Below are 25,710 nucleotides of genomic sequence, written 5' to 3'. Positions count from 1 at the left end.
TTCAAAGCAAATACTCTTTAAATGATGTGCAAATTATTTCAGCTCTTGAGCATGATTTATGAAAGGGGATTAGCCCACTGAAATAAGAACCAAGTTTAAAATGTTGGGTTTCAAAGTCAAAGATGAGAAGTGGTTACAAGAAAAGGAAGGAGAAAGGCGATAATAATTTAGAGGAGGGATTTGTTTTAGTTTTTCCTCTAAACTGACTCACCTTAAATTAAGTATCACCAATTGTTGTACTTAACTGCAGTAGAAAATATTGCGTTTCTCCTCTAATTTTCTCTAAAGATTGTAATAATTAAGAAATGATACTGGAATATTTCAGCAAAAAGGTCTCTACTTGCCATGTAAAAAATATAATCACAAACTGTGTTAAACAAAACTATTCAAGCTGAAAAGGATAACTTCTAAGAGTCTTGAGTTAGAGAACACTTTTTTTCAATTCACAAGTCACATCTATAATAACACAACATAATACATTCTAATATTCCAATATGCTCTTCAAGTAATAGTTAAAAGCTTCTTCTAAGACTTATGAAAATGACTGCTTTTATGTAATTGTTAAGAGTATTAAGTGAGCTCACTTCTTATGATTCTGTAATGACCCGCTATTGCTATTCTGGAAGGTAAAGGAAATTTTAATGATTCCACTTGCATGTGATTAATATCTAATGCTTCTTGACTAAAATTCAGGATTTTGTTCAATAAAAATGAGTTAAGCAAAAATTGTATGGGTTCTCTGTCAAACCCTTCGGTGAAATCAGTTATGCCCAATTTAAAAATAAGGCATGGAACCTCAATAACAAACCTAGGTACTGACGAGGAAAAATAAAGAAGATTAATTATTCTTACGTAAGCCGTCCTGGAGTAATAAAACTAAGTGAAGTGTATCCAGGCACTACTAAAATTTTGAGGATACTCTTTCAATCTGTCTCATTACTATCCAACAAGTTTTTAAAAGACTGAGCATTCAGGGGCAAATTTGTGAGAAAGATTCTTACTTAGAAAAGATTATCATTTGCCCAGCTCAGTTTGCATTTCCTAGAATAAATAAAGGTGGATCTGAGAAAATGATGCTTTATTTCCGAGACAGTTATTATTACCTCTTCCTGGTGAATGAAATTTCATACTACTAGAAGAAGTAATCAGACTTTATTTGGAATCTATCCTTTACTTTTTGATCACTAAATTGTGAGCCTACTTTTTTTTTTTGGCAATTTTTCTAAACTGATTCACTAACGTGCAAGCTGGTAGGCCCTGATTGTTTTGGCAGGCACAACAGATAAACTTACTCTATGAGTAAAACAGCTATTTCGTGGCTCATTCAGAATTATGACATATAACCTGAAAGGCCAATGAGAAATGAATTCAGGTACCCAAGAACAACATTAAAATAAAAGACATTTAAGCCATAAAATACTATAATTCTTGCATTTGGAGAAGAAAAATAAAAAAAAGAAGGCTAGGGGCTTCCCTGGTGGCGCAGTGGTTGAGAGTCCGCCTGCCGATGCAGGGGACACGGGTTCGTGCCCCGGTCTGGGAGGATCCCACATGCCGCGGAGCGGTTGGGCCCGTGAGCCATGGCCGCTGAGCCTGCGCGTCCGGAGCCTGTGCTCCGCAACGGGAGAGGCCGCAACAGTGAGAGGCGCGCGTACAGCAAAAAAAAAAAAAAAGAAGGCTATGTATGAGATTGTGTGTTCCCATAAGAGTCCAATGGAAAATAAGAGGTAAATAGCCTTTCAGATGGACTTCGCACATGAGCACATCCAGGGAATTCGTGAATCACTTCCAAGGAATTGTTTGGAGCTTTGGTTCCTTGGCTGTTTGTCTTGGTGAGGGTAGTTTATTCTTGGCTAAATTTTCATTATTGTGGTTGTTGTTTGGCTAGAGCTGTTGACTTTTTGACATGGATAATTCAGAGTTCATGACTTGGGTGTTTGCACAGGCAAAAGCTGCAAGGAAAGTGTAAGTTGGTTCTGTCTCAGTTAGTCTGCAATTAGGGGTTGAAAGGGGTTGGTGAGATGAAATAAGTACTCACCATCCAAAATCAGTGCCATGGCATGGCCAACGTGATAATAACCACGTGTAGGGTTATTTTACATAAAGGCAGACCAGATAGCTCTTCTCCATAAGTAGGCCTTGTCAAAGTCTCAAAGGCCACTCTCTGGCTCAAGACTTCCAAAAGCGTACTTAGAGAAATTATTTTTGTCATATGGGAGCGTCCTTCTCAAACTTTAATATGCATATAAATCACCTGTTAAAACAGAGATTCCGTTTAGTAGGGTTGGAATGGGGCTCCGGATTCTGTATTTTCTGATAAGCTCTCAAGTGATATTGTTGCTACTGATCCACAGATCGTACTTTAAGTACAAGAATCTAGCAAGATCCTAAAAGAATGAGACATAGGATGCCAGTTCTGTTGAACTCCTAGGCATCCTGATGTTTCTTTTATCCTAACCACAGAAGCAATGGGTATTTGGGAACTGCCAAGAATTTTTACAATACATATCAAGAAAACCTGTCAATATCCCCTCAGAAATCTCTGGAATTTTCTCCCTTCTCCACTCTAATTACCTAGTTTCAGCCTGTATTACGTTACTTGGTCCACTGTAATAGTTTCCTGATGTATCTCCTTATGTCTGATTTTTCACTTTTTTTGTGCTACCTGTCTCTTTGCCATTCTCCACATTTCTGCCAAAATTATCACTCTGAATATCAGATCTGTAAATGTCTCCTGCCTGCCTGCATAAAAGTCTGTCACTAGGCACCCATTACTTATAGTATAAATCAAAATTTCTTAGCATTCTGCGCAAGACTCTTTGCCCATGTTTCCTGCTCATTTCCAATCTGATCTCCAGTTGTTGCCCTAATGTTTTGTGTATTATGGGCTCGCCAGTCTAGGGTGTTCTCCAAATATGTTATGCTCTAATAGTTCTTTCTTTCTTATCTTAATACGTACCCATTTTCTTCTCTGCCATTCCTGTCTTCTCAACCTGAAAAACTCCCAGCATTTCATAGCAGTATTAAGCTCCAGGTAACTTATATTTTCCTTTGTTGCCTTCCTTTCCCTGGTTCTCTCCACACCCCCATCTCCTACATGTATTTCCAGGGATGACTTCCCAAAAATATTACCTACACTCAAATCTTTGTCTCAGGGACTGTTTCTGGAGGAATCCAAACTAAAACACCCATCAAGAGGTCAGTGCCTCACATTTCAGCCTTTCCCTTCATTTCTCATACATAAAATTCAAAATTGTTTTCTTTTTTTTTCAACTCACTCGATCTGTCATTTATTTACTCACTCAGTCAGACATTTAATATTGAACACCAATATATTTCGGACTCTGCCCTTAGGTAGCGGGGATGACGAGGAATAATCATCAGAAGGTCATGATTTATACCCTCAGGCACTTGCAATCTAATGGAACAGGGAGATCCTGGCTTCAGCGGATGACAGAAACCTTGGTCAGCTAGGGTTGCCCCTCCCACATATCAACCCCCTTCATTCAGATAGAGTGGGCCTAGGAGGCATCCTGGAATGGTTACCAGTCTGTCAATAGAGTGTGCTTTGGTGAGACCAGACCTTAAGCATCTTTCACTTTATTCTTTATAAGTGGCTCTGTATTCATGTGGGTTTGATAGTTTTACTTTAGTCAAAAAAAGGTATTGCAAAAAATAAAAAAAGAAAAGCTATCTCTTTATCACCAGATGTGTTATGACATTTGGCTTGGTTCTAATATACATATATATATATATATATATATACACACACACATACACACACATATATAAAACATTAAAATTAACAATATCTTTCCCTGTTTTTAAGTGAAATTACATAACTTTCTGTCAGAACTCTACCATTGCATCATTTTACTCTTTTATGAAAAGGCAATTGACACTTCATGACATTTAATCTCTAGAGATTGTCATAACATCAGGCTCACACTCAGGAATGGAAAACCAAGGGTTTATTCCCCATAACACTCGGAATCCCTTAATAAAACAGAGATAAAAGTGTACATAATGCTATGAGTCAATAGAATAATGAAGATATTAAAAAATTAAGCCTTTGATAAATTATGCATTTGTTTGATCTGATTTTGCCAACTGTTCAAATCAGTGGCAAAGTGCATTCCTGCTATATTTCTAAAGAGAAAATTTGATGAACTTATAGTAGACAAATGTCATGATTATTTTACTCAGAGTAAACCCATTTAGAAATCATTATCTAATATTTATATTGTAATATAAATCTACATAGTTCTTGGATATATTTTAGATCTAGTATATACATTATCCTTAGATCTAATATATTATCTCTTTAGATCATATAATATTGTATATATGCTTTATATTTATATAAAAATTATTCACTGTATTTATCTGAAAAGTCAGTTTCTGGAAACTTAAGAAATTTGTCCAAATCTTATAGTTAGCTTATCGTGGAGGTAAGAATTGTACTTTGTAATGAGGTGGATAGACCTAGAGTCTGTCATACAGAGTGAAGTAAGTCAGAAAGAGAAAGACAAATACTGTATGCTAACACATATATATGGAATTTAAGAAAAAAAAATGTCATGAAGAACCTAGAGGTAAAACAGGAATAAAGACACAGACCTACTTGAGAATGGATTTGAGGATACGGGGAGGGGGAAGGGTAAGCTGTGACAAAGCGAGAGAGAGGCATGGACATATATACACTACCAAACGTAAGGTAGATAGCCAGTGGGAGGCAGCCGCATAGCACAGGGAGATCGGATCGGTGCTCTGTGACTGCCTGGAGGGGTGGGATAGGGAGGGTTGGAGGGAGGGAGACGCAAGAGGGAAGGGATATGGGAACAGATGTATATGTATAACTGACTGACTTTGTTATAAAGCAGAAACTAACACACCATTGTGAAGCAATTATACTCCAATAAAGTTGTAAAAAAAAAAAAAAGAATTGTACTTAAAATACCCAATTCTTAGACACAAATTTCTGACACAATCCCATACAACCTTTTGAAGAAGGTGCATACAACACTTTTCTAACTTTTGTGTGGATTTTTATAAAATTACTCGATTTTTATAAATATGCTGACCTTAAACAAAACTATTCTTAGAGTCTTCTAAAAATTATCAATACTATCTTTTTTGTACATTATAGAGCGTCTTCTTTTTTCTCACCTCCAATACAGCCTTGAAAATTCTAAGTCAGAGCCCAGAGAACAGCATCAAAAATAATTATGAACCAGAGTGATTCTCTCAAATAAAATAGAAGGTTATTGTAAATAGTGTCAACCTAGATGTCCATCAACAGATGAATGGATGAAGAAGATGTGGCACATATATACAATGGAATATTACTCAGCCATAAAAAGAAACGAGATTGAGTTATTAGTAGTGAGGTGGATGGACCTAGAGTCTGTCACACAGAGTGAAGTAAGTCAGAAAGAGAAAAACAAATACTGTATGCTAACACATATATATGGAATCTGAAAAAAAAAAAAACCAACGTACTGATGAACTTAGTTGCAGGGCAGGAATAAAGACGTAGATGTAGAGAATGGACTTGATGACATGGGGTGGGAGGGTGAAGCTGGGGAGAAGTGCGAGTAGCATCGACATATATACGTTACCAAATGTAAAATAGTTGGCTGCTGGGAAGCAGCAGCATAGCACAGGGAGATTGGGTCCGTGCTTTGTGACCACTTAGAGGGGTGGGATAGGGAGGATGGAAGGGAGGTTCAAGAGGGAGGGGATATGGGGACATGTGCATGCATATGGCTGATTCGTTTTGTTGTGTAACAGAAACTAACACGGTATTGTGAAGCAATTATACTCCAATAAAAATCTATTAAAAAAATAGGGGGCTTCCCTGGTGACGCAGTGGTTGAGAGTCCACCTGCCGATGCAGAGGACACGGGTTCGTGCCCCGGTCCAGGAAGATCCCACATGCCGTGGAGCGGCTGGGCCCGTGAGCCATGGCCGCTGAGCCTGCGCGTCCAGAGCCTGTGCTCCACAACGGTAGAGGCCACAACAGTGAGAGGCCTGCGTACCGCCAAAATAAATAAATAAATTAATTAATTTAAAAAAATATAGGCTAGAATGCATGGTAGAAAGATATTGAGAGGACAGTAACTTTAAGCAAAGGGATTAGGATTTTCTCTTTTCTCTCCCCCAAATCTTAGTCACTTTTATCCTCATTGAATCCTCATTGAAACACTTACTTATACATGATTTTGCTAGGTACAGTACATGAGACCTGCAAAAATATACCATTGCTTTGAGATTTACAGTTCTAAGAGAAAACTAAGAGAGACATACAAATAGTGACCTTAAAATACCAAACCAGTACAAGTAGTCAGGATGAAGAAATAATCCATTATTGTTCCTAAAAATGTTTCAGCAATTTTATCTTCATTTTTAGCACAGAATGAGAAGTACATTGATAATGGCCATTTGAATATCCTCATCTATTCATTCACTAATTTAACACTGCACATTTTTGAGTACTCTCAAATATCATCAAGCCACTCTGCTAGTTGCAGATAAAGGTAAACTAGGGTTCTCTTTAGAGTCTGGACGTCTAGTGGACAGACAAACAGACATGGATAATTAGCTTGTTGTAACCCACTTTGGCTATTGCGATGGTAGAGATACGCACTGAGTACTAAGGATGTCCTAACTCACCACAGAGGTTTGGGAAAGCTTTCTGGAGGAGGTGTGGCTTGAGCTGAGTCAAACAGGATGTTAATTTAGCAAAGAATAGACACTGATTTAAATATAAACATCAGCACAGAGTAGCATGCATCAGGGATTATAACTGTCATTTTCCTGGAACATAAATCTTGGGTCAGAGAGAGGTGGGAAAAAACTGGAAAAGAGGACTCAGTGATAGCTTTCTATTGAGGAACTTGGACTTGAGCCATTCCAATGCAGTAATTTGATTAGAAATTGTTCTTAACCTTTGACTTCAGTTTCAAGGTCACCATCTCTGACGGCACTATCCCAGTCCTACATTTCGTATTTAGCCATTGCATCTCCTATTTTACCTCTATTTTTTTAGGCCAATTGATTTTGTATACAAAAAGGGTATATTTACATTACTGAAATTGGGTAGCAGGAGTATTTAGGTTCTATTTAAATAATCAGAGAAAGATGAATTGGCAGACTGATATACCATTCTCCAGGCATTCATAAGCCATTTCTTGAAGGAAGCTAAGAGTCCTAATGTTATAGATCACATTTTATTGCATTTTGATGGAAAGAGCTGGTATTTTTGGATACAACTCATACTTTGGGAGGAAAGCAATACCTGATTTTCCTTACATGGATGTGGGCTTTACTATGAATAATGAGAAATAAACTTATTTTCCAAGAAAATCTCATCGATTATACATGTTTACAGTTAAATGTTTTCCCTAAGCATACTTTTGGGCCTATTTGGGACACCCAAATAAATACATTAAAAATCAAATTTTTTTTTTTTTAGGATTTTGAAGAAAAGTAGCATTATTCCTACACTCCAGAAACAAAAAGGATACCAGATAAATTCTGTATACAGAAAGAGTTGATCATTTGCATTCAAAAGAATGCTTTTTTCTGCACAGAGATTCACTGTAAGAATGCTTTAAATATCATGTTTAGCTAAGATACTTTAAACTTGATATGACACCGGTAAACAAATATCATATACCTAACTTTACAAGAAAATATTAATATATGCCCATTCTAGGGTCATGGAATAAAGAGAGGAGAAACTTTCAGAGGAGATCAAAGGACATTTTTTTCCATTGTTTACAATCACAGTAGTGTATTAATGCTAAGGAAGTATTGCTGGAGAGTTACAGCAAACAGCCCTCTGGATCTGGCCTATTATTGAAAGAAAGATGCCATTTGACCTAATGAAATCAGAAATTGATTAAATGCAGTTCATCTAAGGGGAAATATGGTCAGGGAGTTACTGCCAGGGTCAAGAGGAGATGGGGTGATCTAGTGCTTGAGTGCTGATAGGGTTAGATAGACTTTCAGAGTAGCTGATGCTACAAGATACATGACAATGGACACCGACAGGTCAGAGAGCAAGATCAACCCCTTAGATGGGAAGGAAGAGATTAATCAGAACATCCTTTGCTCAGCTTATAACTAAGTCCTCTTATCCAATGATTCACGGAGAACTGAATGTTTTGAAGAGACTGTAATCTATGGGTCCCAGGAAAGTTGAATTGCTGCTGTCTTGGAAACATGTCAGAACAATCGCTGTGGTCACACAGTGCCTCAGTGAAGCCCTGGAACCTTCGTGAATAATACTGTTTTGACAAAGTAATTCAGATGTCTGATTATCAAGTGTGCATCTAATCTTTACTGTTTGTTTGTTTTTCTCATAATGTTTAACTCTTCCAGCTTTGGCAATGTAAATTTTCTTTTAAAACTTTTCATTTTTTTCTTCACCAAACTGGAATTTATTTTATTTTATTTTATTATTATTATTTTTTTTTGTGGTACGCGGGCCTCTCACTGTTGTGGCCTCTCCCATTGTGGAGCACAAGGCTCCGGACGCGCAGGCTCAGAGGCCATGGCTCATGGGCCCAGCCGCTCCGTGGCATGTGGGATCTTCCCGGACCGGGGCATGAACCCGTGTCCCCTGCATCGGCAGGCGGACTCTCAACCACTGCGCCACCAGGGAAGCCCGAAACTGGAATATTTTGAAATAAAGAACTCCCTTAACCTGTGGGAAACAATCAAGAAGAGAGCTGACACTCACCGTTCCTTAGATATTGTCTGTCTTAAATGTCAACTACGAACTGGCATTTTCTATTGGCCCTTGCCATCTACCTCTACAAGGATTAAATCATATGTTGCTGCAGCTGCTGACTTTCAACACCCCCTGAAAGGAGTTCAGGTGGAGAGCAGAAATGAGGCACTCTGTGCTCTGGGAAAAACTGGCAGAACAGGTCTTCAGATAGTTAGATTTTTTCAGGAGCCAATTTTATGACACCAATTCTTGTATCTCTTCATATCTGGAAAAGTGCTAAAATCCTTCATGGTGACCTCTGCTCCTTGTGACTAGCAGAAACCTTCTGTAAAAAATATGTGCTTGATTGCATGTATTCCCCTTCACCAAAATCACATATATACTGACCTTGCCCCCTGCCTCTGTGGGGCAGTTTCTCAGAACTATCTGGGATGCTGTCTCCCGGGCTGCAGTCCTCATTTTGCCCCAAATAAAACTCTCACATTGTGCGTTTTTTTTTTAAGTCAACGTAACTATAGTAAAACAAATTTATTTTTATTTTCACACTTTAGTTCAATAGTTTATTTTTCTCAGGTGGATATTGAATGAAATTGGTGCCAGGGTACCAATATTGATTTTAGTGGGAAAAAAAAAATCAGATAATTGACCACCTTATCTGAATCTGGATCTTTCTGACAACACATTTATCCATAATATTCTACACAACTATTATGATTTTTTGTATGTGTGTCCAGGTAAGAGATTTTCTGTTTCTTCAGAGCTAGATATAATTTCTTTGTGCAATTTTAATATTGTTTTCATTTTCTTGGCAGATGGCTTATTCATCTTACTATTTTCATGCATTGGCAAGATTAGGCTGTTTTATACAAAATTCTTAATAAGAAGAAACTTTAACATATGTATTTATATGACTCTCCAGAACAGGCCTCACAATATGTTGTGAACAATTGCTAATTATATATTTATCCAGGAAACTAGTATGACTTTTCCATTTTGGATAATAATAAACATTTTAATAAATTTTGTTAATTATATAGTTACCAGAAAGGTCACAGTAGTCACAAGACAAAATATATTGGCTTTTGGAGAAAAAGTAGGAAAATAATGATTTATCAATGTTTTATATTTAAAGAGGTCTTAATGTAACTCATACTCAGAAAATTTGACTTTTCTTTTAAAATTTTCAAATTACAATTAGAAAATGTATATATTCTTTTATTGAATTGTGAACATGAGTAATGCCTAATTGTGTGTGTGTGTGTGTGTGTATGTGTGTGTATACTCCAGTTTTTAATTGTGAAACTTTCAAACATAGAGAAAACAATAGCATCATGATCACTCCTATAGATACCACCTAGATTCAACAAATGTTAACATTTGGGACAATGCCAGACTAATCTCTCATTACATACATGTCTTACAAAGAACATCTGTCCTTGCTGAGGACTCACTTCCCCACCCATGCTGCAAAAACTTCCTCTCCAGTCCTTCATTCTCTCCTTTTCTGACTATTTCTTCTGGCTTGGAGGCCTTGCATTCCCTACTTGCCATCACTGGGGATTTTCAGGGTCCAGGAATCTCCTGGACAAAGCCATTCTGAGAATCCTGATTGCATTGGTGGAGTTGGTGTAAAGGTGGGGGGAGGAGAAAAAGGGAAACCAGATGGAAAGCAATGCTACTGGGAAGGCAGAGCTCCTAGGACAGAGGTGCAACAAACTCAGAATGAACTGTTCCCTAGAAACAACATTCAAAATGATTGCATAAGATTCAAGTGTGCTTTTGCGGCTAGTACATGGTTTCCTTACGAAAATGTGTTGAGGTTTAAGCAACCAGTTTACAATTGGATTTTGAGAACTTAGTCTACATACAGTTGTGGATGGCCAGTATTATAATTATTTAGATTAGCACAAAAATTAACTGTCTTCTCTATCACACTTGTTTTCACTTGGCATGGCCATTATTACTTTGCAGGCAAATTTTTAAACAAAAATGTCACTAAAGTTTCACAAGCATTTTCATTTTCTGTACTGTATAAATATCTCAATCCAATTTTTCCATTCTTATCTTTATTCCTGTAGCCTTGTACATACATTCTTGTTACATACATCACTAAGGAGCTGTGGAATTAGGAAATCCATATTTAAAATACTTTTAGGATTTCACTCAGAACACATTTGGTTTTTATGATGGTTTCATCAAAAGACAGTTAACAGGAAACCCATTTCCTTTCGGTTCTATTACTTTTGATTTTATTCTTCTAACTTATGTTCATTTTGGGGTGCTTATTTATAATGCTAAGTATCAATTTTGTATAAACTTATTCAAGATTTCCATACATGGATTTACAGCTTAGCAATTGATTAGCATGAGATATACTACTCCTAAAGCATAATCTAAATACAAAAATAATTTTAAAAGTTTAAAGTACAGATGTGTGGAGCCAAGAATTTTAGAGGTGTGCCTTCAGATATATCTATTAATGAAAAATAATAAATACATTGAATGAGGGAATAAACTAAAGGTATGGTATGGCTAAAGCAATGGTGAGATGGCTAGATGCTGAATCCTTTCCATCAACTGGAATTTCTTAATGAACTGCTCTTCTGGGCATAAATGAATCAAAGAGTATTTTTTGGCTCCCTTGTGCTAGTTCCTGGTGTGCTGCTCCCAAGAATGCCCTGGCTGCCATTTTCACCTAGGGAGTCGACAGGGGAAAGACCAGCTGCTCATATTTAGATTTTTGCAGCCATAACTCCCATATCCAGTTCTGGCTCCTTTCCCCTATTTTCTCTACACTCAGAGAGAAGACGTCAAGTATATATGCCTTGCTCCAGTCTTCTATCAGACACCACCCTTGGCTCATGCCCTAGTTTGGTGCCATCTGCTTGGGGACATAGAGGGTAATAATAAGAGCTCCTACTTATTGAGTGCCTGCTGTGAGCTAAGTATTTACATATCTAATTTCACATTCTCACTTGATCCTGCAAGGACAGTATTAGATCCATTTTTATAGATCTAGAAAGTAAAGCTCAGAAAAGTTGAGAAAGCTCTCCAAGGTTTCTTGGATTTATATTTGAGCTTTTCCTCTTTGCCATCAGTGGAAGACACTTCTCTTTCCTCGGAAAAATATGTTAGCATTTTCTTTGACTGACTCTCCACTTTCCATAACGGCCCTCCCTGGAGAGCTGCTCTCCCACTCTCATCCCATGCTGGTGTCCTGAATTTCCCACAGTGATTTGGCCCTTACATTGAATTTTCTGGCTTCTTGTCTATTAGACTCCACTGATATCTTAAAATATCTGATTAGTACTTAATAGTGTTGGCAGGTTAGAATCATATTTTAAAAAGGAAAGTATATTTAAGCTCTTAACTTTCTGATTCACTCACTGAAAGTACATATTTTTTTTCCCATGTTATACAGAGAAACTGGACAATGAAATGACCACCTGTTAGCTGCTAATGATGTTCACATGCCTTTAAAAAAAGTAATTCTGGCTTTATCTGTCTACAATCTTGGCGACAAAACTCGTGGGAACATCAAGGGCACAGGAAGCCAAAGGCAGCAAACTGACAATAAAGTTTGTTCTTAGACTGCTAATAAGGAAGGAGATACTGTGACTCTCTAACTCCACATAATTATTTAATCTCAAGAGGGTGACATAAAACCGAATGCATGCTTTAAAAACCTAAGTTTGCGTGCTCAAATCTGGGACTGAGATCAGAGGGGTTTCACAGAGCCTATTTCCTACTTGAAAAAATATTTTAAAAAGCATCAAATATAAAATATGCCAATCACTATTTTAAATGCATAGCTAATTTGATATTGTATGGGTGGGTCAATCATTATACCTTTCAAATGAAAATGAATATGTAAATACCAAATGAAGTTCATTCAAAGTATTAGATGGATATTAACTGTATCCTACGTTGCAAAAAATATACTAGTCCTAAAAAAGGCTTACAACTATAAATATCCACCAAAATACAGAAAAGAAGCATTTTCTAAAATTAGAGCTAGCAGTAAAGATTAAATGACCCTTTTAGTTTAACAGTGAAATCAAAGTCCAAAGGCAACATCTGGTTTTAATTCTTTTGCTAATATGTTTTTGGGTCCCTATTTAAATGTATTGATTTATATGGATCTCATCTTTAATGTAATATTTCCACCCAAGTCCAAGGTTGATATAAACTAAGTTTACCTTTTATTTGTTCACTTCACTATAGTGTGATGGTTAAAAGCACAGACTCTAATATCGGTTTGCTTGGGTTTGAAACTTGTCTCCATAACTTGTTTTTGTACAAGTTGCTTTAATTTTCTGTGCCTCAGTTTCCTCACCTTAAAAAATAGGGTTAATAATGGTACCTATGTCATTGGGTTAGTAGAAGGATTAAGTAAGTCAATATAAGACAAGCACTTAGAACAATGCCTGAATAGTAAGTACTCAGTATTTGCTAGCTATCATTACTTTTTAACTGCAAAGAAAAAGGTTAATTTGAGGTCATTATACAGTTAAATACATTTTGAAATGAATAGAATGAATCATATGTCTCTTTCCTTGTCTTTAGACAGGATCGAATTTAAGCCCAAAATAGACAAATAATTGTCTTTCCCAGTTAAAAATAAATTCTAAAGAGAAGTGGCTGGTATTCTACCTGTAGGAATTTTTTTCCCCAGTATGGTCTGAAAACATTTCAAGTGACTACTGCTGAATACAAAATCCATTTACCTCAATGTTTCTCACACACACTTTTATAAACCTTTATTTTCTCCTGAGCTTTAGGCTTCAGAAATGTGCCAAGGTCTCCTCCAAACCAGCAATTGTATCTGAGATTCCAGAGCTACTGCTCATTGCCTCATGCATCCTTTTACATCCACTACAAATGTTTATGTAGTTAACATTAATTATGTACTCACAGTTGAATTCTAATTCTAAAATCTTATGTCTGATCCCATATAAAGTCAAGAGGGACAATGACCAGGAATTAAAGAGAAATCTTCAAATGAGATAACTTCAAACTGTACCATCATATGGAAAAGTTTTTAAAATGGCATTGTTTATCTTCCACAAATAATTTGGAAAGCACCATACAGTCCAAGACATTAACACTGATAATTTTAAGCTCTAACTTAACACAACTGGCTAACTAAATATGTACCTAACAGTTGTTGAAATTATGGTATGGTTCTTTGAATAATGACAGTTTTGAAAGGGTGTTCCAACTCAAAGTTGTCATGCTGTTTCTAGATTTGGGTTCCTAATAATTTAGATTTGGAAGATATAGTATCACATATAAATAGTTTCCCTCTTTCTTGTCGTGTGGGTGAATGTACATGTATATTTATGTATACATATGTATAATATTCTCTAATGCACACAAGTATGTGTATCTACACATATGGTCATCTAGCATATTTACTCATATACATATGTAGATAAGGAGATATTCCATAATCAGCCTTTCTCTACTTACTGAGTTCTCCTTAAGTTCAAAAAGCTAGGATATAACTACACTGATCTTCGGTCAGAGGGAAATTGCAGAAAAAATGGTGATTCAGAAGATTCAGTGTAGGTAGACAGATGATGCAAGAAAGGTATTATAATTTACAAGACTTTGGGAAATTGTTTTTCTCTAATTCCAGAGATATCTACTTGTTCTTTTAGGAAGTTGAGACTCATGTCAACTCTGTGAGATATGCACGACACGTTTTCATAACTCCCTTTATTAAGGAATAATCAGGGTGAAGAAGGTTAAGAGATATGCTCAAGGTCACTATATAAGTGGACAGACTAGTCCTTTTCATTTCAAATTCATTTCTTTTCGAATATTAGAAATAGATGTGACCTTGGAGGGCATCTAATCCACATTCCACATTTCTAAATGTTTCTGGTGGTCTAAAAGTGTAGAAAGTTGCATAGTCTGTTGGTTTATGTTGAACCAACTATGCTGGTCACTCATATATCTTTTAATGTATGGAAATCAAATAGTCAGCTTACCAAGATTTGGAGACACTTGACATTTCCCACTCTCAAAATCAATCACCAATCTGAACGCCATGGTTATTACTCAGAGATTCAGAGGTTTGCTGTAAGCAGAGACCACGACCTTGGAACAATTATTTTTTCAAAAGGCATTACCAACAATGACGCATGCAAAGCGCCCAGACTGCCCTCCAGTGCATGAATCCCTGGCCAGAAAATGGTTACGAATCTTCCATGAGTAGTATGAGTTTGGCTCAAATCTCATTTCAATGCATTTATATTTCATAAGCACTGCATTTAAACAGAGTTAAAATGAGCAAGTCAAAAAAAAATACTTACTTAAAGATTTCCTGTTCTCTGGTTTCTGTTCTTTTATATCACTATCACAGTGACTTAGTAGTTCAGTACTGGAGGATCTCTGAATTTTAAATAATTCCAGGTTTCTTGAAGGACTACTTGGATCCTTTGGCTGGAAATGACAATTAGATGGGATAATTTTACAAGGAAGAAAAAAATGCACTGAATAGTTCTGTGATCTATTTTGCTGTTAGATTAAAGAGTTTGAAATAAGTAATTATTTTGGAATAGGGCCCCTAAACTAAGCTCAATTTTCAAATTTAATAATTATATATATATATATATATATATATATACACACATATACATATATATATATATATATATATATATATATATATATAAAACTTACTAAATGCTGTGCATACCCCAAGCACTCCATGCATTAACTCAATCATCACAGTAATCCTATGAGGTAGGTATTATTATTATTATCCTTATTTTCCAGACAAGGAGACTGAAGCCAAAAGAGATAAGTAATTTGCCTAAGGCCACACAGCTAGTAAATGATAGAACCTGGATTCAAACTTTCAAATGCAGGAAGTTTGACTCCAGAGTCCATTCTTAATGACAACAGCAATCTGTGTGTGTGTGTGTGTGTGTGTGTGTGTGTGTGTGTGTGTGTGTGCATGAGCACTCATGTGTGCCTGGATAAGGGAACTATATTGATGATGGGGAAAAGTCAATTTGTTATTTTATTTTTTAAAGTTTTGATCCCAAAGTTATATAACGGAAGTGTGTGATTAAATCGCAGTAAAATTACACAAAAATGTCGTAGTTTTTGTATACATTATTAAAAGCGCTCAAGAATATTTTCTTCTCAAGATTTTGCAAATATTAGTGTCCTAAAATAAGATGTTTGGTCAAGAAACAGTATAAAATGAGTAGTTTTAAATAATTTGACTCTTTTAAGAACATACTCTAAATGTGTGAATTTAGGGTAATTTCATGAAGTTCTAGATACGTAATTTTCATGAGAAGAACAATCTAGCTTAGCTGGAAGAACAATGAAAATCAGTACAAAGGATTATTGTTTACTGGTATTATAACAGTGAGTATGGGCTTAAATACACTGATATTTATTTTCAAGAATATGTATTATAGATTGCATAAACTGAAAATGTGAAAATTCAGTAGTTATTAAGTTCTTGTGTGCTTTTTACAGCCTTCAGTGAATGAATGTCTGTGTTATTTCAGAAAAAAAAATGAATGCACTGTGTTTTTGAAAGAGAGAAATTAAATGACATTTAGTTCCACAAATCCTCTCTATTGAAAATGGTTTTCGTGGACTATTTAAACTTAAAATAACTTACTAACTCTCAATTCATAGGATCTACTTAAATGCATGTGTGCTTATGCCTAAGCAATAGATTTAAATGACTACATTCTAATTAATAAAGGTAACAGCCAAAACAAATACATACCAATCTGTCAATTGCATTTTTGATAGCGTTGAACCAATCCAATATGATGAAGTCAATATCTGACTGCAGAAGGAACTCATTTCCTGATACTGTTGTGATCTAAAAAAAAAAAAAAAAAAATCGAGAGGTAAGCAAACCATATAAAATAAAATAGATCTCTTACATTAAAAAATATATACTTTTTTAAAAAACACACTTTAATACACTCAGATATTTTCTTGTATTCCAGTAATTGTCTTTCTGGGAACTGGGAGACTAGGATCATTTTGAACTGCTCTCTATAAACGATTTTTTCATGTCATAAAAAATATATTATTGTTTTAATAATAGAACAATTAACTCAGAGTAGGCCTAAAGCTGAATTACTCCAACTCATGGAGAAAGCAAGCCAGGAAGTTCAGAATAATGCAGACAGTATCCACTTAAGTCAGAACCTCAGAAAAATGCACCCGGGTGTGTCAGAATTCATTCTGCACTTTTGGCTCTTTCCTGTTTGTCTCTTTCAAATCTAATAGTATCTCTATATTTGATTTTCTTTTATGGAGGGCACTAAAACAGATTATTTACCAAAGAGACTAATGCAGACTTTTCTAAAAGGTCATTCTAACGGATAACATTTGGCTATTTCTACTTTCCTATCATAAAGATCTATAGGAAAGTAATAAAGGACCAATTTCCCCACAAAGGGAGTACATTAGAATAAAAGTTCATTTACATATTTGAACCTCTCATGGAGAGTACTTATCAAATGAACATTCCTGTTCCAGACTCTTAGGGCTGTTAAGTAGTTGGCAATATTTAGCATGCAACTATACGTTTTTCATTGCAGGGAATCTTTTTCTCCCTGGAACTGTGAGAGAAGAATGTGACCCTATAGAAAACAGAGCAATGCTCTTGATTTCACACATAAAGGACTACTTAGACAAGAATTTGATTAGAGTGGGTGTGGACATGCTCTTCGTATTAAGCTATCAATCTGAACTGTGAAGATTTTCCCTTTGTATTGTTGACTTTTTGTTTCAACAGGAAGATGAACATTTCCCAACTACTGTCACACATTAAGCAAGGCTTCAGAGGTTTAGAGGACTGACATTTCAAAATACTCAGTCAGGAGCTAGTCACCTCTTCTCAGCCTTACTTCCTCTAAATAGGAGGTAAACGCTGAAATGTGGCACAAGTTCAGAAAATCACAAATCATGCTACAAAATGTCTCTGTAATTCTATCATTAAAGTGACAATTATTACTCCAAATAGCTCACTCCGAAGGTTTCAGTGATTCTTATGGCAACATTTAATGACAATAATCCTGGAGTTTTAAAGCAATCTTTGATTACACACATACATATATATTCATTTGCATTGATTTTTAGAAAAAACTATTTAGAGATGCAACATTACTCAGTGCTGCAATGCAACCAGTCTTGAGTGAGTTGGATCCCAACTTTTTACAATTGTAAGAAAAGGAACTATTCAAAGTACATGCAAATTATGAGAAGTGAAAGATTAGAAAATAAGAGGAATTTAATTATCCACACTAGCATTTGACAGATTACCAGGGCCTATCACTCTTTTTTTTTAAGTAAAATTGCGTGTAAGATTCGGAATGGCTCAAAATAGCCTCCAAATAGTCCTCTGTTTTATGTATCTAGTAAAAGACAGTTAAGCTGATGTTTGCTTAATTATCTGAACACACTTACAATGTTCTTTACTTACATAAAGTTCCAAATATTTACTTTATAGAGTGCTGCCACAGAAATAGTAATCTAAAAATATAAGGTCACTTCTAACTAACGTAAGAAAACTAGTAATGTCCTTGACCTCTACCTTCGTCCTAATCTGAAGGTAAATATTTTGATTAAGAATGTATTATATAATGTTACAATTTGTTAACATACACAAAGAAAAATCAATTAGCCCAAATGCAGTGTACAACCTATTTCTCTGCCATTATAAATAAACCATTATTAAAATTATAAAAAGGAACATTTTCAAAGTACCAGAAACAAACATATTCTGAGGGTTTAGGAAAGAGCCAATATGGTTCAGTTTTCAGTCTAGTAAATTCAAACAGTGATAAAATTTAAGTACTTCAGCAGTGCATTTGCATTTTTGGTGCATGCTACGCAATGCAAAGGGGATCTTTACTGCTAACACAACCAAGAGCAAAATGTACTTTAAAAGTTTCTTTGTCCAAATATATTACTGCATTAATTGTACATAATCAGTGATTTATGAATTCATTTTGAGAAGCTGGATCAGAGAACTATGTGAATGCAATTCATTCAAAACATACTATCAGAAAGATACAGTTTACATCCTTTCCTTGGTCTTCCCACTAATCTTTCAAGTTACTAGGCAGTCTGGAGAAGTCTGCTACTGCTCTCTACAGTTTAAATGCATCCACTTCTTAATTACAGTCAGTAATTGACTGTTCTACTCCATTCCAATCACTCACAGGAAAGAAGTTTCAAAGTCTTTGGCTGGTAAAACACATTTAATTCAGGTTTCTCAATCCACTTTTTTAACATTACCTCTTTAGGTTTTCTGATAAATGGTTTGCTGAATCATACTTGCACTTTGAACAATCAAATTTTCAACACTCTTAGAAAAAAAGATACCAGTAAACGTTAGCTTTGACTAAACCATTTGACTGAGTATCTCCTGATGACACTATAGAGTGATATAGAACTGATAACAGACATAAAAGGTTTGATATTAAGCCAGGCTAATGTATTCTTTCTGTATCATGCTTTGTCTAAGTGACAGATGCTGGAATAAGGTAGATGAAGGAAGAACTTACAGAAAAGATGGGTTTAGGCAAGAGCTGTTGGTCTCCACTTTGCTTCAAAGCCTACTTTATTTATTTATTTTTTTTATTAGTTTCTGCTTTATAACAAAGTGAATCAGTCATACATATACATCTGTTCCCACATCCCTTCCCTCATGCATCTCCCTCCCTCCCACCCTCCCCATCCCACCCCTCCAGGCGGTCACAAAGCACCGAGCTGATCTCCCTGTGCTCTGCGGCTGCAAAGCCTACTTTAGACAAATGCCTCTTGAAATCCCTTATCTCCACTAAGTTGTATTTTGAAGGGATATATCCTGGCACCAAAGCCATCTCAATTAAATTTTCTGGTGTTGTCAAGAATAGATATATTTAAATACCTGTCAGGAAATTTGCCTGAAACTTTTTCTCACTAAATAATGACCATCTGAATTCTTGCTGGTAATAAGCGTATGCCTAAGAAATTATATAAGCATATCCACTGGGCAACACGCAGAATAGACACATTCCTCAAGACTCTGGTGTTAATTCTGCAATAGTTTCCCTGGGCTAGGGACATAACTTAGTCTGTGTCCTTGTTAGGGCTCCTCTGAAGATGAAAGCAGGTACATCCCAGCTCCAAACTCCGCTGATTAGAGACAAGGAGAGAAGAAATTTGTTTTCTAACCTTTAATTAACAAATGGAGTATAGTTATGCTAATTTAAAGCTGCTTAAAGGACTTTTAATGAGTAGGGTTTATGTTTAAGTATTGCCCTTTTCAATATTGTCAATTAAGTACTGCTCTTGTCAAAATGCATTCTGGCAGTTAGTCTTTCCCCTGTTGGATGTTCATTTAAATGAGAAATTAATATGTAGGATGGTATTTATATTATTAACATTTTCCATACTTTGGTTTACCAGAAGAGAAACAAAAAATTTTCAGAACATCACTTTTTTTTTTTTCCTGATTGTAAGACATTAAATTTACTGTGGAGAATTTAGAAAAACTAAAGATAATAAAAAAACAAATTAAAATTATTCACAGCTCCATAGAGGAAACATTATAGACATATTACTTTAGTTATTTTTCAGTCTTTTATAAATAATAACCAAATGTATGTGATAATGATCAATGAACAACTTTACGATATAGATACCTCATCAGTAAAACATATTTGATGGTTAAATATTGTCAGCTACTTCCATTCCAGTTGACCTCAAATGAATGTTGGGAGACTATCAAAGGTGCTAGAGTTAACAAGTGACATGTGTTCCCCTCTTTGATAGTAACAACTTTCCTACTGCAGAATAAACCCCACACATAATTTTAGCTCAGGAGAATGAGAAGATGTATTTCTCACCGAACATCCCCCTAATCATCAATAAGGACTGATTAAACATCTATTAAGTGCAAGGCACATTGTTAGAAGCTAAGAATACACAACCCTCACCCTCAAGAGCTCACAATCTGTTTGGAAAAATAGGACATATGAGTATAAGGATAAATAACAATAGAAAATGGCTTATACTAAGTCCCAATCTGAGTGGCACAGACAATGCTCATGTCAAGATTTCAGAAGAGGGAGTAATTACTGCAGATGCATTTGTATCATGGAATTATATATAAACTATTGGTCATGATATGTTATTCTTTAAAGGTTGACTTTATCAGAACTTTAGTATATTAAGGATATGAATACTACCACTTGGTATGCAAAGTGATATCAGCTTTAATGATCTCAAAGCACACATTAAACATTCTTCAAATGCAGCTTTCTTCCACTATCATAAAGTAATTTTGCAAATGAAGAAAATGAAGCAACTGAGGAAAATGAAAATGCCATTCTATCAAATTGGCATCACTTTAAATGACAGAATTAAGAGATTACAAAGATCTTGATTTCTAGTTCACTAGTTCTTAGCAAACAGTTGTATACAGTCAAGGACTCTGTGCATATGGGAAAAGGACCATGATGACTTGGTTTCAGTTGTGAAATTTGCAATACAGATCTTAGACAAAAGTTGCTTGTTTCTTTACTGTTATGCTAAAGATAGCACAATTTTAAAAGATCAATCAATACTGTTTCTCAGATATTTTCTTTTTTTTCCCCTCAAAAACAGCCACTATCCTGCTACGAAAAAAAAAAAAAAATCTAATGGAGCACCCAAAAAACTCTTTGAGATTCTAGAAAGAACTAAAACAATCCTATGTTTGAACTAAATATCTTTCACATTTTGCTTAAGATCAAACTTTGACGATGAGCCTAAGGAGGGTTTATTCCATCTTAATAAAGTTGAAACTGTATATGGGAAATGTGTAATAAAATATGCCAGATATCCAAAGAGCCTTGAGAAATGTTAAATCGTGTGGCTACAGTGATTCTACAAGTAAGCAGATTACCCATTTAAGAGGAATGGAATTTAATTGCTACTATATTTGGAGACACTTTGGACTTCTTGATGAAATCATTATGTTTAAATTAAGTAGATATAAAAAGTTATGTCAAAGTATAGCAAATTCATTTGAAGTGAAAATAAATTTTTTTATTAATTTTGGTTGTATCTTTATTTAATTCTAATAGCATAAGAAATATATACCTTGGCCACATCATAGTGAGATGTCAAGACCTAAAATTGAAGCAATAATGCTTTGAAAAAAACCCTCAGATTAACATTTTTTTTCATCTTGCATCACACTCCACATTTGATACGGACGTTGTCATGGTTATATTAATAGTTAAATTACTTGGTCTCAAAGGTGTTTATGACCACCCACAGAGGTTGAGAGTCCGCCTGCCGATGCAGGGGACGCGGGTTCGTGCCCCGGTCTGGGAGGATCCCACGTGCCGCGGAGCGGCTGGGCCCGTGAGCTATGGCCGCTGAGCCTGCGCGTCCGGAGCCTGTGCTCCGCAACGGGAAAGGCCACAACAGTGAGAGGCCCACATACCACAAAAAAAAAAAAAAAAAAAAAAAAAAAGGTGTTTATGACCACCAAAGAAATTACATTATCAAGCTGCATGTCTGTCTCAAATTACAATCTGGTTTGAGTAACTCCTAACATTTTTCTTAACATGTCGAGCAAAGTTAACATAAAACTGAGGGTAAAATATCAGTTAGAAGTAAAAGGTCTTCAATTTGTCTTTCCAAAAATGTTACTTGTTAAAACATTTTGTGAGAAAGTATCTGCCTTGTGTTCCCAATGTTGCTAGATGTTAAGTAAATATATGCTGATTAGAAAAAAAAAGTTGCTTTGGCAACTCTCTTATTAAAATGCATTTGTAACCCCCATCTGTCATGAAAGTTTTGAAAAGTTTGTTTACTTTGGATAGCAGCCTTATCCTAGCAAACAATGATAGCAGTCTTCAGAAGTCGGGTGAGGAACAAGCCACTAGGGATCCATTTTCGTTTTAATTGGCACACACAAACACTTTTCTGGTCTGTCAAGAAGATCAAGCTAATATGCATGGAGGGTGTTATATTCTCAGCTTTGGGGACCAGTAAAGCTCCCTTTATTTAAGTAATTTAAATGATAGACTGCAAAAACTTTGCAAGTCAGAAAAATGTTTTATACTTTCTTAGGGAATATTTGTTTTAAGCAACGGAAAATGTTCTACATATCTAAAGATGTTGAACCTTATGTTATAATTACCCTGTTTCTTCTGACTCTGAGAAATGTTCTAAAATCCACACGCTACTAAATAAGCCTGGCCACCAAAGGATCCTGCGTATCCACAACTCCCCTTGTGTTAACAAACGTGCGTTCATTAGTTTCGAGAGGTTTATTGGATATGTTTTCAATGTGTTTGGGGTTGATTGATTTGCATGTACATTTATTGGAACCCTCAGTGGTGTCATCATATCAAAATAACCTGCTCATGTAAGCAATTTCTTACTTAATGGAAAGTAAACAAATGTTGGGCAACATACACGACAGATTTTAAGTGTGTTCTGAAATCTAAGGTTTAAGGTCAAACTTTCAAGAAACAGTGCTTTTTAACTGAAATTGAGCTGTACCTTTGACACTCAGATAATTTGGTCCCTGCATTCCTACAACACAGATTTGTTCTGCGTAATAAAACTGGTCCCGTAGTGAACATTCACACCCTGAATCACTTGCCTACTCTACCTTTCTGTTTATGAATGGAATACCCAAACTCAAACAAAGAAAAAAAAACAAAAACTCTTGTTCATTCTTTTACCTGTAGTAAAATATTTTAACTACTGAGAAACAGTCTTCTCAATATTCATGAAAGAATACTATCCAAGTAATGAGTAGATAGTTTAGCAGTTTCTACACGTTTGCAGTCAGCTACACCAAAACTTTTGCGTGTGGTGCTCACATGAAAAATAACGGAAAAAGTGACTACTCGAAGCAGTTGGTGTATAAAGATATCAGCTTAGAGTTTTATTGCTGTTAACGTTAATTTCTAAACTTGGGGGGAGCAACTGCCTCTAGGTAAACTCATCATCCCAGGGCTCGTGTTCGCTGGTACCCACCACTCAATCCCTGCCAACCACAGATCAGCTTCTAGCTTGAGCTATGTTCACTGTGCAAAATTACTCATTTAGTCACATGACATTTGGGAATCTGCTGTGCCCACTATTTTCAAATTGGAATGGTTTTCACTATTTCTGTGTTTACTTAAGAAATGCCCAATTTAAAGTTTTTTACCAAATATAAAAGTATAACAAACACAAAATTTCCCTTTTCCCAAGGTATACCAAATTGTTGTCTATCGTTCAATTTTTTTGTCTCATGGATAAACATTATATGTGTTTATATTTTAATGAAAAGTCATGTTTACAGTTATGTAAGTTTAATGTATTTAACTATGTATACTACCATCATCTTCCACATGGATTTAATGACAATATCTTTTTGTCTCCCCACCATCTCATCTATGTTTTCCCTTCCAATCCATGCTCCATATTGTAGCCATAGTGATCTTTCTGAAATTTGGATCTGATCATCCCATTCCTCTGCTTGATATCATTCTGAGATTCCCCACAGCTGTACACTGCAGTGCAAATAAAACCTTTAATTCAGGCTGCCAGACCCTGTGTGCTCTGCCACCTACCTGCTCTGCAGACCCCCTGTTCCACATTTTCCTTTGCACCTCTACAATCCAGCCATATTGATTTTTTTTCTTTTTTCTTTTTGTCCAGCTGTCCCATACTAATTCTTATTTCTTCCCTCAGAGTAGGTTGTTTCTCTTGGGCAGAACCTTGTGCCTTCCTCTATGATATTATTCAAATCAATTTAGATGTCAGCTTTTCAGGAAAGCGTTCTCTGAAATAGATGTTCCTCCTAATGTGCTTCTATGATATCCTGCTTCTGTTTCATCACAGGCCATACTGGTCTCCATTGCAGTTCCCTATTGATTTCTCTATTCCCCCCACTACACTATAATTACTCTGAAGCCAAGGGCAATTGTGTATCCAGTATGTGGCTGCACAACCCACCCCTAAGGGGCACTAAGTAAATAATATATAGGTAAGCTTTATCTACCTTATACGTTTCAGTGAATGCATTACATCCTATTGTTTGATATGCCATAGCACACAGTATTTAACTCATCCTCCATTGTAACAGAATTTTGAAAGTTAAAATACCATTGTGTACTGTCAGGTAACGTAAGTAGTTTATTTGGATATCTACTGATAACACTTTTTTTTTTTTTTTTTTTTGAGGTATGCGGACCTCTCACTGCTGTGGCCTCTCCCGTTGCGGAGCACAGGCTCCGGACGCGCAGGCTCAGCGGCCATGGCTCACAGGCCCAGCCGCTCCACGGCATGTGGGATCTTCCCGGACCGGGGTACGAACCCGTGTCCCCTGCATCGGCAGGCGGACTCTCAACCACTGCGCCACCAGGGAAGCCCCCTGATAACACGTTTTATCAGAGTAGAGTAGGCAATCCATTTTGAAGATTGGGAACAACAATCTGAAACTATGTTTTCCCATCAGTCAATAAGCCCTAGACTTCAGACAATAGGATTAAACGTGGAGGGAGTCAGGAAGCACCAAGAGTGGGTCTGTATATCAATGCATATTGCTAGAATAGAATGTTCTTGATTATATTCCAAAGCATGTGTTTTGCAGGGGTAATCTATACTAGATCATCCAAGAATCTCGCCCTATGTGTGGATCTTTCTAATTGAGCATTGACAATACTCAAAACTGGATACAGTTGAAGATTTTCGAGAGTTAATCCTAAGGTTAATGGGTCAAGCCTTTAGAGAACCTCAGTGATGCAAAAGTGCTCATTGCTGGTCCATCAATGTTGCAGCCATTATGTTCAGTAAAGCATTATTAACATTAGTAAACAAGCAAACTTTTTATTTAGAAGTATTAGCTAATTTAAGGTAAAGTGACTTAAGTAGAAACAGGTATTGTTGCCCCTAGTTTATTACTCACGCATGTCTTCTGTTAATAAGTGCTGAGA

General features: G+C 36.0%; 1 protein-coding gene across 1 annotated transcript in view; it reads right to left on the bottom strand.

Moving 5' to 3' along the window:
* Window positions 1-25,710, bottom strand: part of ARHGAP15 (Rho GTPase activating protein 15) — a gene marked incomplete at both ends in the record, with an annotated part of 595,418 nt that overhangs the window by 292,764 nt on the left and 276,944 nt on the right. The window contains 2 exons of the mRNA XM_079710401.1: window positions 15,061-15,190; window positions 16,503-16,601. Of these exons, the coding sequence (XP_079566527.1) occupies window positions 15,061-15,190; window positions 16,503-16,601 (229 nt within the window). The remainder of the gene's footprint in view (window positions 1-15,060; window positions 15,191-16,502; window positions 16,602-25,710) is intronic.

Source organism: Hyperoodon ampullatus, assembly GCF_949752795.1.
Source record: "Hyperoodon ampullatus genome assembly, chromosome: 8".
Classification (NCBI taxonomy): Eukaryota; Metazoa; Chordata; class Mammalia; order Artiodactyla; family Ziphiidae; genus Hyperoodon; species Hyperoodon ampullatus.
The sequence above is the reverse complement of the archived record's forward strand: the minus strand, read 5'-3'. Positions and strand labels throughout refer to the sequence as shown.